Source organism: Oncorhynchus keta, unplaced genomic scaffold (genome assembly GCF_023373465.1).
Source record: "Oncorhynchus keta strain PuntledgeMale-10-30-2019 unplaced genomic scaffold, Oket_V2 Un_scaffold_139_pilon_pilon, whole genome shotgun sequence".
Lineage (NCBI taxonomy): Eukaryota > Metazoa > Chordata > Actinopteri > Salmoniformes > Salmonidae > Oncorhynchus > Oncorhynchus keta.
Genome location: NW_026290780.1, coordinates 580,001 through 592,865, shown reverse-complemented (window position 1 = coordinate 592,865; position 12,865 = coordinate 580,001). Strand labels below are relative to the sequence as shown.

At 46.7% G+C, this 12,865-nt stretch overlaps 1 protein-coding gene across 1 annotated transcript in view; it reads right to left on the bottom strand.

The window, feature by feature from the left end:
* Nucleotides 1–87: 87 nt before the first annotated feature.
* Nucleotides 88–12,865, bottom strand: part of ehbp1 (EH domain binding protein 1) — a 421,276-nt gene continuing 408,498 nt past the window's right edge. Inside the window, 2 exon segments of the mRNA XM_052513761.1 lie at nucleotides 88–1,853; nucleotides 2,126–2,240. Of these exon segments, the coding sequence (XP_052369721.1) occupies nucleotides 1,763–1,853; nucleotides 2,126–2,240 (206 nt within the window). The 3' untranslated portion in view covers nucleotides 88–1,762.

Here is a 12,865-nt window from a genome sequence, read left to right as displayed (position 1 = left end):
AGGCCTCCGGTAAAGTTGTGTACGAGAGAGCTAGTAGCCTAGTCTATTCCACAGAGCTCCAAAAAACACATCACCAAACACCTGAAATGGAGTATGAAAGTTTCGGACTTTATTGAAGACTTGTGTTATGACAGTGGAATAAATAATCACACAGGGAAATGTTCACACGTTTCAGACAGCAGCTGCATTCGGATGTAGTGGAACCGATAGAAATATAACTACTAGAATGATCTGATGGGCTATATGCCCTTTCTGATAATTACATTTCTATTGTTGGAACCAGGAGATCGAAGCACAAATAAAAGCAACACATGATATTCTTCAGTATGTGTACAATAAATATAAACAAAACGCCCTTTTGATTAAAAAGCAAGAAATGCAAGAATATGACATGGTTGTGTCGTGTTGCTGGTTCACTAATAACACGTATAGCCCGTAGAATTCCTACTACCGACAATAAAACGGCAATTAAATAAAAGTTATTCTGCTTTCAACTGCTTGCGGAATTGATCCGGGAAAAAAAGTTTTTTGTATGCCGTTGTCAGAGCGGTGATGAAATATACAAAATGTTTGGACACGACCCCCGCCTCAGCTCTGCTCCTTACCCCTCTACTCTTCCTCCGTCCCTCCCCCTTATCCCCCCTCTCCTTATCACCGAGCCAGCTCTTCTTCTGAAATGTTTGGTTAACCGCATTCAAGCGAACTAAAAAAAAATCATAACAGTTTTTCGGTTTATGAACTGCATCTTGAGATATTACCGTTAAAAACATTACACACAGTCAAGTAATAAACATAGCTTGAAAATACTGATATCGTGAATTATACTGTTTTTTTTGTTTTGTTTTTAAAGTCCAACTGAAACAATAGACATCAGTATAATATCATTGGCTATCATCAACAACGTCCCCAATAAAACAACTCGCGCTGTACCTCAGAACCACTATAAAGGAATCTCTGTCTCCAAGCTCCTCAACATTGAAACGTTCTGCCAAGAGAAGGCTGTGTGTGTCTGAATGAAATTCAATCCCTCCCGTGGTAGGTTTTCACCATCATTTATATGTATATTAACATACAAGTACCTTGCTTGATAAAGCAGCAACAACAACACAGTAAAAACAATCTAGTGTGTTGAATAAGCAGGACACATTTCCATGTCAGTATAAAGCTGGTTCAAGACATCATGGTCTCATCCTTACAGAGGCTTTACGCCTCCCTCCCACATGGCTCCCTGGTTCCTATATAGTGAGGGGCTCTGGTCAAAAGCCCTTTATATGGGATAGGGTTGCATGTAGGATGCTTTTAGTTCAGCAGTAAAACCATCACAGCCCTTTTGACCAAAAAACAACAACATGATTTACATTTCAGGGTTCAAATAAACTTCAAATACAGGTTTCTCAAATAGTCAATATAATAATAATAATAATAATTATAATAATGTCAATATAATGGTATATTAAAACAATATGTCAATATAATGGTATATTAATAATTACAATAATAATAGTCAATATAATAATAATACAATTATTGTATCGATCAAACAAATATTATAGTCTGTATCTGTGTCCCAAAAGGCACTCTATTCCCTATATAGTGCACTATGTTGCCCTGGTCAAAGTAATATATAGGACATATAGGGTGTCATTTGGGATGAAGACTATATATATGTGTGTGTGTGTGTGTGTGTGTGTGTGTGTGTGTGTGTGTGTGTGTGTGTGTGTGTGTGTGTGTGTGTGTGTGTGTGTGTGAAATGAAATGACAATCATTGAAGGACACACTTCTCTTCCTTTTTGGCCATCTTGCCTTTGTTCTGCTCTAGGGTTCTCTCCAGGTGTTCATCTTCCTCCTCCGCCCTGCGGAACACAGCCAGGTCAAAGGTTAGAGGTCAGGGGTTAGAGAGCAGGAGGTCACATGATACAGGAGGGAGACAGGTAGAGGGACAGCAGACACAGGACTGTACACAGAGGCTGGGTGCCATGGCAACGGTCGCCGTGCCACCTGTGAACGGAGCGGCGGCGCACCAGGAGAGAAGATTTGACCTTTAACCCCCTGCAGCATGTCACCCTATTGGTTGATATCAGTCTCTCTTTATGGTTGTGTGTGTGACTGTGTGTGTGAGACGTACTGTTTCTCCTGTGCATCGAGGTCTCTGACCAGCGCATCTCGTTTGTTGACCAGTATGACCAGTTCATCCAGCAGCAGCTGCTCTCTTCTCTTCTGAGCCTCTGTCTTCTGCCAGTCTGGAGAGGAGAGAAGATTAGCACCTACTACAATACTACTACAGTACTACTACAATACTACTACAGTACTGATCTACCACTACTACCACCACTGATACTACTACTACTACCACTGATACTACTACTACTACCAATACTACCACCACTACTACAACCACTGATACTACTACTACTACTATTGATACTACAACCACTAATACTACTGATACTAACACCACCACTAATACTGATACTACCACCACCACTAATACTACTACTACCACCACCACTAATACTGATACTACTACCACCACCACCACTAATACTGATACTACTACTACCACCACCACTAATACTGATACTACCACCACCACTAATACTGATACTACCACCACCACTAATACTTATACTACCACCACCACTAATACTGATACTACCACCACCACTAATACTTATACTACCACCACCACTAATACTGATACTACCACCACCACTAACACTGATACTACCACCACCACTAATACTACCACCACCACTAATACTGATACTACCACCACCACTAATACTACCACCACCACTAATACTGATACTACCACCACCACTAATACTGATACTACCACCACCACTACTACTGATACTGCTACTACCACAACCACTGATACTACTACTGATACCACTACTACTACCACCACCATCACTACTACTACTACTACTACTGATACTACCACTGATACTACTACTACCACTACTACTACTGATACTAGCACCACTACCACTGATACTACTACTAATGATACTACCACCACCACTACTACTACCACTGATACTACTACTACTGATACTACTACTACTACTGATACTACTACTACTAATGATACTGATACTACTACTACTGATACTACTACTACTAATGATACTGATACTACTACTACTGATACTACTACTACTGATACTACTACTACTACTGATACTACTACTGATACTACTACTACTGATACTACTACTACTACTACTGATACTACTACTACTGATACTACTACTACTACTACTACTACTACTGATACTACTACTACTAATGATACTGATACTACTACTACTACTGATACTACCACTACTGATACTAATACTACTGATACTGATACTACTACTACTACTGATACTGATACTACCACTACTGATACTAATACTACTGATACTGATACTACTACTACTGATACCACCACCACTACTACAACAGTACTCCTGTCTCATCTTCCTGTCTGTCTCACAGTTCCAAGTGTCTAAATAAAAGTCCAAATAGCAACAGCAAATAGAGAAGAACAAAAGGCCTAACTACAATGAATAAATCACACAGGTTCCCTGACTCCTCCCCTCCAGTTCACCTAGCTAGCATCTCCCAGGCCAACCAGGAAGGGGCCCACAGGGGCCAGATGCGACCCCGTTCCAATCCCCTCTCCCTGCCTCCCCCTGGGGGAACCGTGTCCGCGGGAGAGCCCTCTCTCTGGGGCTCAGATATCCGCCTTCCTGGTGCGTGGCACCACCGGCTTCAGATCCACCCAACACCAGGGTAGATAGATACAAACCCCTAACCCCATCATATCTGCAGATATACCCAACACCAGGGTAGATAGATACACACCCCTAACCCCATCATATCTGTAGATATACCCAACACCAGGGTAGATAGATACAAACCCCTAACCCCATCATATCTGCAGATATACCCAACACCAGGGTAGATAGATACAAACCCCTAACCCCATCATATCTGTAGATATACCCAACACCAGGGTAGATAGATACAAACCCCTAACCCCATCATATCTGTAGATATACCCAACACCAGGGTAGATAGATATAAACCCCTAACCCCATCATATCTGCAGATATACCCAACACCAGGGTAGATAGATACACACCCCTAACCCCATCATATCTGCAGATATACCCAACACCAGGGTAGATAGATACACACCCCTAACCCCATCATATCTGTAGATATACCCAACACCAGGGTAGATAGATACACACCCCTAACCCCATCATATCTGCAGATATACCCAACACCAGGGTAGATAGATACACACCCCTAACCCCATCATATCTGTAGATATACCCAACACCAGGGTAGATAGATACAAACCCCTAACCCCATCATATCTGTAGATATACCCAACACCAGGGTAGATAGATACACACCCCTAATATCTGTAGATATACCCATCATATCATATCTGTAGATATACCCAACACCAGGGTAGATAGATACACACCCACCCCTAACCCCATCATATCTGTAGATATACCCAACACCAGGGTAGATAGATACACACCCCTAACCCCATCATATCTGTAGATATACCCAACACCAGGGTAGATAGATACACACCCCTAACCCCATCATATCTGTAGATATACCCAACACCAGGGTAGATAGATACACACCCCTAACCCCATCATATCTGTAGATATACCCAACACCAGGGTAGATAGATACACACCCCTAACCCCATCATATCTGTAGATATACCCAACACCAGGGTAGATAGATACACACCCCTAACCCCATCATATCTGTAGATATACCCAACACCAGGGTAGATAGATACACACCCCTAACCCCATCATATCTGCAGATATACCCAACACCAGGGTAGATATATTGATCCCACCATGCTTCTCAGTGTTGGAGTGCTGACATAGGATCAGTTTAGCCTTTTAAATCATAATGAATAAGAGGAGGGTCCTAGATCAGCGCTCCTACTCAGAGAAGCTTTGTGAATATGTGCTACCACAGATAAACTCTCTTGAGGAGAGAACATGTCTCGTATTATAAAAAAAAAAACGATATATATATATATATACTTATATATACTTCAGTCCCATTAATCACACAGTTAGGGCCGGGAAAAAAAACACACAAAAAAGTTGCATTTTGGGGCCAAACACTGGAGTGAAATGTGCCAGTAGAAATGTTGTGTTGCAGTGGGCGGTGTTGGCCCTCTAACAGTTAGTCGTCAGAGTTCTATAGCGGGTCATGTGACACATCTGGTTCAACACCTTTACATCCATTCATATTTAAACACCTATTGATCTGAGAAGAAAAGGAATGTTGGAGAATGTCAGTCACTAAAATAAGTGCGCTGCATGTTTTATTTAAAAAAATATATATTTCCCCTCTGGTTTGTCAAGTTGCACCGGCCTGTCATGTGTGTGAGTGTGTGTTTGTATGTGTGTGGTGTGTGTGTGTGTGCTCCATGCTGGGCCCAGTGTGTTTGTCCCTCTGTACGGTCTTGCTCTCTCTTCATTGGTCCAGCCACTCTTTGAAGTCGACCACAGAGCGAAATGAGCACAGTCCCATTATCTGACCCGCTACTCTCTTGCTCTCTCTGTTTCTCTCTCTTTCTTTCTCTTCTTCTGACCGTTTCTTTCTCTCAGGCACTAAACTACTCTCCTCTTCAGAGAGGTTGGTCAGTAGTGTTTACCAGGGACTAATACCAATATGCCAAACATGGTTTTGATGTTTAAATTAAAGACCAGTGAAATGTCAAAAGGAGAAGACTACTCACTAAACTCACACAATGTGATGGAAAGTTGTCAGCTTCAAATATATACTTATTACAAATAGAAAAAGGTTATTACTCCTTTGCCATACCTCCACTATCCCACAAAGGCCTGCCCAAAGACCTGTCCACAGACCTGCCCAAAGGCCTGCCCAAAGGCCTGCCCACAGACCTGCCCAAAGGCCTGCCCACAGACCTGCCCAAAGGCCTGCCCACAGACCTGCCCACAGACCTGCCCAAAGGCCTGCCCACAGACCTGCCCAAGACCTGCCCAAAGGCCTGCCCACAGACCTGCCCACAGACCTGCCCACAGACCTGCCCACAGACCTGCCCAGAGGGGCCCAAGACCTGCCCAAACAAAAACATCCCCCAAGACCTGCCCACAGACCTCCCAAAGGCCCCTCTCAACTGCTCCACAGACCTGCCTACTTCCTCTCCCTACCTATCTCCCAAAGGCCTTTCCCACAGACCTGCCCTCTCCTTTCCTCTCCCCTACCTGCCCCTCCCTCCCACAGACCTTTCCACAGACCTGCCCAAAGGCCTTTCACCCTCCCTCCCACAGACCTCCCCCTCCCCACCCTCTTTCCCATCCTTCAGACCTTCCCCCTCCCTGCTTTTCCCTCCCTCAGACTTTTCCCAAAGGCCTCCCAAAGACCTGCCCACAGACCTCCCTCCGGGGAAAGTATCTTTCCCCCTCCCTGTAACCATCCCCCTCCTTTTCTTCCCCCTCCCTCTTCCCCCAGACCTTCTCTCTCCCTCCCCTCCTCTCCCTCCCTTTCCCCTCCTCCTCTTTCCTCTCCCTTCTCTCTTTCTCCCTCCCTCCCCCCTGCCCTCCCTCCCCCCTCCCCCTCTTCCCCCCTCCCTCCTCTTCCCTCCCTCCCTCCCCTCCCTCCTCTTTCCCCTCCCTCTCTTGCTTTCCCCCCCTCCCCTCCCTCCCTCTTTCCCCTTCTCTCCCCCTCCCCCTCTCCCTCCCTCCCTCCCCTCCCTCCCTCTTTCCCCTCCCTCCCTTTCCCCTCCCTCCCCCTCCCTCCCTCCCTCCCTCTTTCCCCTCCCTTCTCCTCTTTCCCCCCTCCCTCTTTCCCCTCCCTCCCTCTTTCCCCTCCCCTCCCTCCCCTCTTTCCCCTCCCTCCCTCTTTCCCCTCCCTCCCTCTTTCCCCTCCCTCCCTCCCCTCCCTTTCCCCTCCCTCCTCTTTCCCCTCCCTCCCTCTTTCCCCTCCCTCCCTCTTTCCCCTCCTCCCCTTTCCCCTCCCTCCCTCTTTCCCCTGTAAGTCCCAGCTAAATGGCATATATTATTCTTTCCCCTCCTTCTCTCTTTCCCCTCCTTCTCTCTTTCCCCTCCCTCCCTCTTCCCCTCCTTCTCTCTTTCCCCTCCGTCTTTTCCCTCCCTCCCTCTTTCCCCTCCCTCCGTCTTTCCCCTCCCTCCCTCTTTCCCCCCCTCCCTCCCTCTTTCCCCTCCTTCTCTCTTTCCCCTCCCTCCCTCTTTCCCCTCCTTCTCTCTTTCCCCTCCCTCCCTCTTCCCCCTCCCTCCCTCTTCCCCTCCTTCTCTCTTCCCCCTCCCTCCCTCTCTCTTCCCCCTCCCTCCCTCTTTCCCCTCCCTCTCTCTTCCCCTCCTTCTCTCTCTTCCCCTCCCTCACTCTTTCCCCTCCCTCTCTCTTTCCCCTCCCCTCTTCTTTACCCAAGAAGCCAAAGTTCCAACCCGCCAGGGGGATGCGGAAGCATGGAGCTGTCAATCAAAGCTGTGGTAGGTCCCGCCCCCCTCATTAGAAAGGAAAACAATAGAGGGACGATGACAGACATGGCCGCGCAAACGAGAGGGTAGAGAACAGGGGTGAGTGTCTGTGTGTGAGAGAAAGTTTGTGTGTGTGTGTGTGTGTGTGTATGAGAAAGAGAGTGAGTGTGAGTGAGAGTGCGTGTAACCAGAAACCTGCGGTAAAAATCACCCCGCAGCCACTCATGGAAGTTACCCCCTCCCTACTTCCAACCCCGAAAGAGGGAGGAGTGAGAGAAAGCCAGTGTTCACACACACACTCTCACCCTCTCTCTCTCTTGTTTCACCCTCTCTCTCTCTTGTTTCACCCTCTCTTGCTCCACTCTCTCTCTCTTGTTTCACCCTCTCTCTCTCTTGTTTCACCCTCTTTCTCTCTTGTTTCACCCTCTCTCTCTCTCTTGTTTCACCCTCTCTCTCTCTCTTGTTTCACCCTCTCTCTCTCTCTTGTTTCACCCTCTCTCTCTCTTGTTTCACCCTCTCTCTCTTGTTTCACCCTCTTGTTTCACCCTCTCTCTCTCTTGTTTCAACCTCTCTCGCTCTTGTTTCAACCTCTCTCTCTTGCTCCACCCTCTCTCTCTTGTCTCACCCTCTCTCTCTCTTGTTTCACCCTCTCTCTCTCTTGTTTCACCCTTTCTCTCTCTTGTTTCAACCTCTCTCTCTTGTTTCACCCTCTCTCTCTTGTTTCACCCTCTCTCTCTTGTTTCAACCTCTCTCTCTGTGTCAACCTCTCTCTCTTGTTTCACCCTCTCTCTCTTGTTTCACCCTCTCTCTCTTGTTTCACCCTCTCTCTCTTGTTTCACCCTCTCTCTCTTGTTTCACCCCTCTCTCTCTTGTTTCACCCTCTCTCTCTTGTTTCACCCTCTCTCTCTCTTGTTTCACCCTCTCTCTCTTGTTTCACCCTTCTCTCTCTTGTTTCACCCTCTCTCTCTCTTGTTTCACCCTCTCTCTCTTGTTTCACCCTCTCTCTCTCTTGTTTCACCCCCTCTCTCTCTCTTGTTTCACCCTCTCTCTTGCTCTTCTGTTTCATCCTCTCTCTCTCGTTTCACCCTCACTGTCTCTCTCTCTCTCTCTTCTGTTTCACCCTCTCTCTCTCTCTCTCTTCTGTTTCACCCTCTCAACGGTAACCATGTGAATCTGCACAAGACACAGAAGAATGCACCGGTTCAAATCCCCATGACCCCCACCCTTCCAATGCTCAATGTATTCAGGAGACCCAAACTGCTCCGAAGACCCCTTTCTCAGAGCAGGACGGGGGGAGAGTGAGTATGTTTGTGTTCTTGGCTTAAAATCTAGGTCCAACACATTTACCAGCACACACATACGCACAAACTAGCATTGGTTAATCCACAGATTGATAAAAACTTTGAGAGACATTTTACAGAGTAGTCAGTGAGTGATGTCTGGGGACGTCTATTGCTTCCACAGATCTCTCTTTAGTTGTGTTCTGTCGTTCGGTGGAATGGCCCCCAAGAGAGAGCTTTGGCCAGGTGCCAACTGGAGTCAGGACACAAAGGCTGAGTCCCAAATGGAAGCCTAATCCTGCCCATAGGGCGCTAATCCAAGGTAGTGCACTATGAAAGGAATAGGGTGTCATTTTGGACATTTGTAGTTACTGTGAAGTTACCTGCACCTTGTCTAGGACTAGTTACAGCTGCTTGACTAGCGGTATAGACAGCACCTTGTTTAGGACTAGTTACAGCTGCTTGACTAGCTGTATAGACATCACCTTAACTAGTCCTAGACACAGCTGCTTGACTAGCTGTATAGACAGCACCTTGTTTAGGACTAGTTACAGCTGCTTGACTAGCTGTATAGACAGCACCTTGTCTAGGACTAGTTACAGCTGCTTGACTAGTGGTATAGACAGCACCTTGTCTAGGACTAGTTACAGCTGCTTGACTAGCTGTATAAACAGCACCTCATCTAGGACTAGTTACAGCTGCTTGACTAGCGGTATAGACAGCACCTTGTCTAGGACTAGTTACAGCTGCTTGACTAGCTGTATAGACAGCACCTTGTCTAGGACTAGTTACAGCTGCTTGACTAGCTGTATAGACATCACCTTGTCTAGGACTAGTTACAGCTGCTTGACTAGTGGTATAGACAGCACCTCGTCTAGGACTAGTTACAGCTGCTTGACTAGTGGTATAGACAGCACCTCGTCTAGGACTAGTTACAGCTGCTTGACTAGCTGTATAGACAGCACCTTGTCTAGGACTAGTTACAGCTGCTTGACTAGTGGTATAGACAGCACCTCATCTAGGACTAGTTACAGCTGCTTGACTAGCTGTATAGACAGCACCTTGTCTAGGACTAGTTACAGCTGCTTGACTAGCTGTATAGGCAGTACCTTGTTTAGGACTAGTTACAGCTGCTTGACTAGCTGTATAGACATCACCTCGTCTAGGACTAGTTACAGCTGCTTGACTAGCGGTATAGACATCACCTTAACTAGTCCTAGACACAGCTGCTTGACTGGTGGTATAGACATCACCTTGTCTAGGACTAGTTACAGCTGCTTGACTAGCTGTATAGACAGCACCTTGTCTAGGACTAGTTACAGCTGCTTGATATACTAGTAGTATATCTATTTTATACAAAGCGTGTTTGTGTGTGTGTGTCAATGTGTGTGTCAATATGTGTGTGTGTTTTTGTGTGTGTGTGTCATTGTGTTTGTGTGTGTGTGTCATTATCTGTGTGTGTGTGTCATTATGTGTTTGTGTGTCTGTCATTATCTGTGTGTGTGTATCATTGTGTTTGTGTGTCATTATCTGTGTGTGTGTGTCATTGTGTTTGTGTGTCATTATCTGTGTGTGTGTCATTATGTGTTTTTGTGTGTGTGTGTCATTGTGTTTGTGTGTTTGTGTGTCATTATGTGTGTGCGTGTGTCATTATGTGTTTTTGTGTGTGTGTGTGTCATTGTGTTTGTGTGTGTGTGCCATCATCTGTGTGTGTGTCATTATGTGTTTTTGTGTGTGTGTGTCATTGTGTTTGTGTGTTTGTGTGTCATTATGTGTGTGTGTGTGTCATTATGTGTTTTTGTGTGTGTGTGTGTCATTGTGTGTGTGTGTGTGTCATTAGGTGTGTGCATGTGTCATTATGTGTTTTTGTGTGTGTGTGTCAATATGTGTTTTTGTGTGTGTGTGTCAATGTGTGTGTGTGTGTGCATTGTCACCCAACCCCAAGCTTATCTCCAGTTCCAGTCAACTAGCGATCCTGAAAGAGTTAGCAACATCATCAAAGGGTGCCCGTGTGACAGGATTACACACACACACACACACACACACACACACACACACACACACACACACACACACACACACACACACACACACACACACACACACACACACACACACACACACACACACACACACACACACACACACCCTAATGAATCCAGGGCTACAGCACCGCGGCCTTACACCTGCAACAAATAGATTTACACATGGGGGAGTAGAAGAGGGAGGGAGAGAGAGAGAGAGAGGAGAGAGAGAGAGAGAGAGAGAGAGAGGAGAGGAGAGAGAGAGAGAGAGAGAGAGAGAGGAGAGAGAGAGAGAGAGAGAGAGGAGAGAGAGAGGAGAGAGAGGGAGGGAGAGAGAGAGAGAGATGATCAGAGAGGGAGGGGGAGGGAGGGAGGGAGTGAGGGAGAGATGGTGAGGTGAGGGGGAGAGGGAGAGAGATGAGAGAGAGGGGAGATGGGAGGGTGGGAGAGAGATGGTGAGAGAGAGATGGAGAGAGGGAGGGAGGGGATGGTGAGAGAGGGAGGGAGGGAGAGAGATGGTGAGAGTGATGGTGAGAGATGGTGAGAGAGAGGGGGGGGAGATGGTGAGGGAGGAGAGATGAGAGATGGTGAGAGATGGTGAGGGGGGAGAGGTGATGGTGAGAGTGAGGAGGAGATGGTGAGAGAGAGGGGGAGGGAGGGAGAGATGGTGAGAGTGAGGGGAGATGGTGAGAGAGAGGGGGAGGGAGGGAGAGAGATGGTGTGAGGGAGGGAGGGAGAGAGAGGGGGAGGGAGGGAGGGAGAGAGATGGTGAGAGAGAGGGGAGGGAGGGGAGGGAGAGGGAGGGAGAGATGGTGAGAGAGAGAGGGGAGGGAGGGAGAGAGATGGTGAGAGTTGCAGAGGAGGGGGGATAAACTACTACATAGGATTACATATTGATTTTCAACATATAAAAAAGCTTATCATATCAAACCGTAACAAGAAAAGTGTGGGACCTGGCTCTGCATAAATCCCTTCAGAGACCAGGAGCAGACACTTCACAACACACACCCTCCGAGCCACGTCACACGCTGTGTACGGAAAGGGGAGAGAAAGGTTTGTGTGTGTGTGTGTGTGTGTGTGTGTGTGTGTGTGTGTGTGTGTGTGTGGTGTGAGTGTGTAAGTGTGTGTGTAAACAGTAAGCAGATAAAGAGAGCACAGTAGATCAATTTGGTTGCAAGGAGATGAGACCCTGGATTACAGATGGTGTTTGTAAGACTGTGTCTGTAAGCACGTTTGTGTGTGTACCATTATGTGTACGTACCATTATGTGTACGTACCATTATGTGTGTACCATTATGTGTATGTACCATTATGTGTATGTACCATTATGTGTACGTACCATTATGTGTATGTACCATTATGTGTGTGTATGTACCATTATGTGTACGTACCATTATGTGTATGTACCATTATGTGTATGTACCATTATGTGTATGTGTGTTTAAAGGTGTGTGTGTGTGTTTGTGTGTGTATGTACCATTATGTGTATGTGTGTTTAAAGGTGTGTGTGTGTTTGTATGTACCATTATGTGTATGTGTGTTTAAAGGTGTGTGTGTGTGTACGTACCATTATGTGTATGTGTGTTTAAAGGTGTGTGTGTTTGGTGTGAGGGAGATGAGAGCCTGGGATACAGATGGTATTTTCACAGCCTGGCAGCAGACCAGGCAGACACAAGGAGGATCCCCTCTATCACCCAACATGTCTTTAAACACCAGGGTCTGTTTTATATATCCCTCCCTCTCCCTCTCCTCTCCTCCTCCCTCCCTCCCTCTCTCCTCCCCTCCCTCTCTCCACTAGGTGTTCCTCCCCAACATCCTCTGTTTTATATACCCTCTCTCCTCCTCCTCCTCCCTCCTCTCCTCCCTCTCCTTCTCCTCCTCCTTCTCCTCTCCCTCTCCTTCTCCCCTCTCTTCCTCCTTCCTCCACTAGGTGTTCTCTCTATCACCCAACATGTCTTTAAACACCAGGGTCTGTTTTATATACACTCTCTTTCTCCTCCTCTCCTCCTCCTTCTCTCCTCCCTCTTCTCTCCTCCTCCCTCCCTCTCAT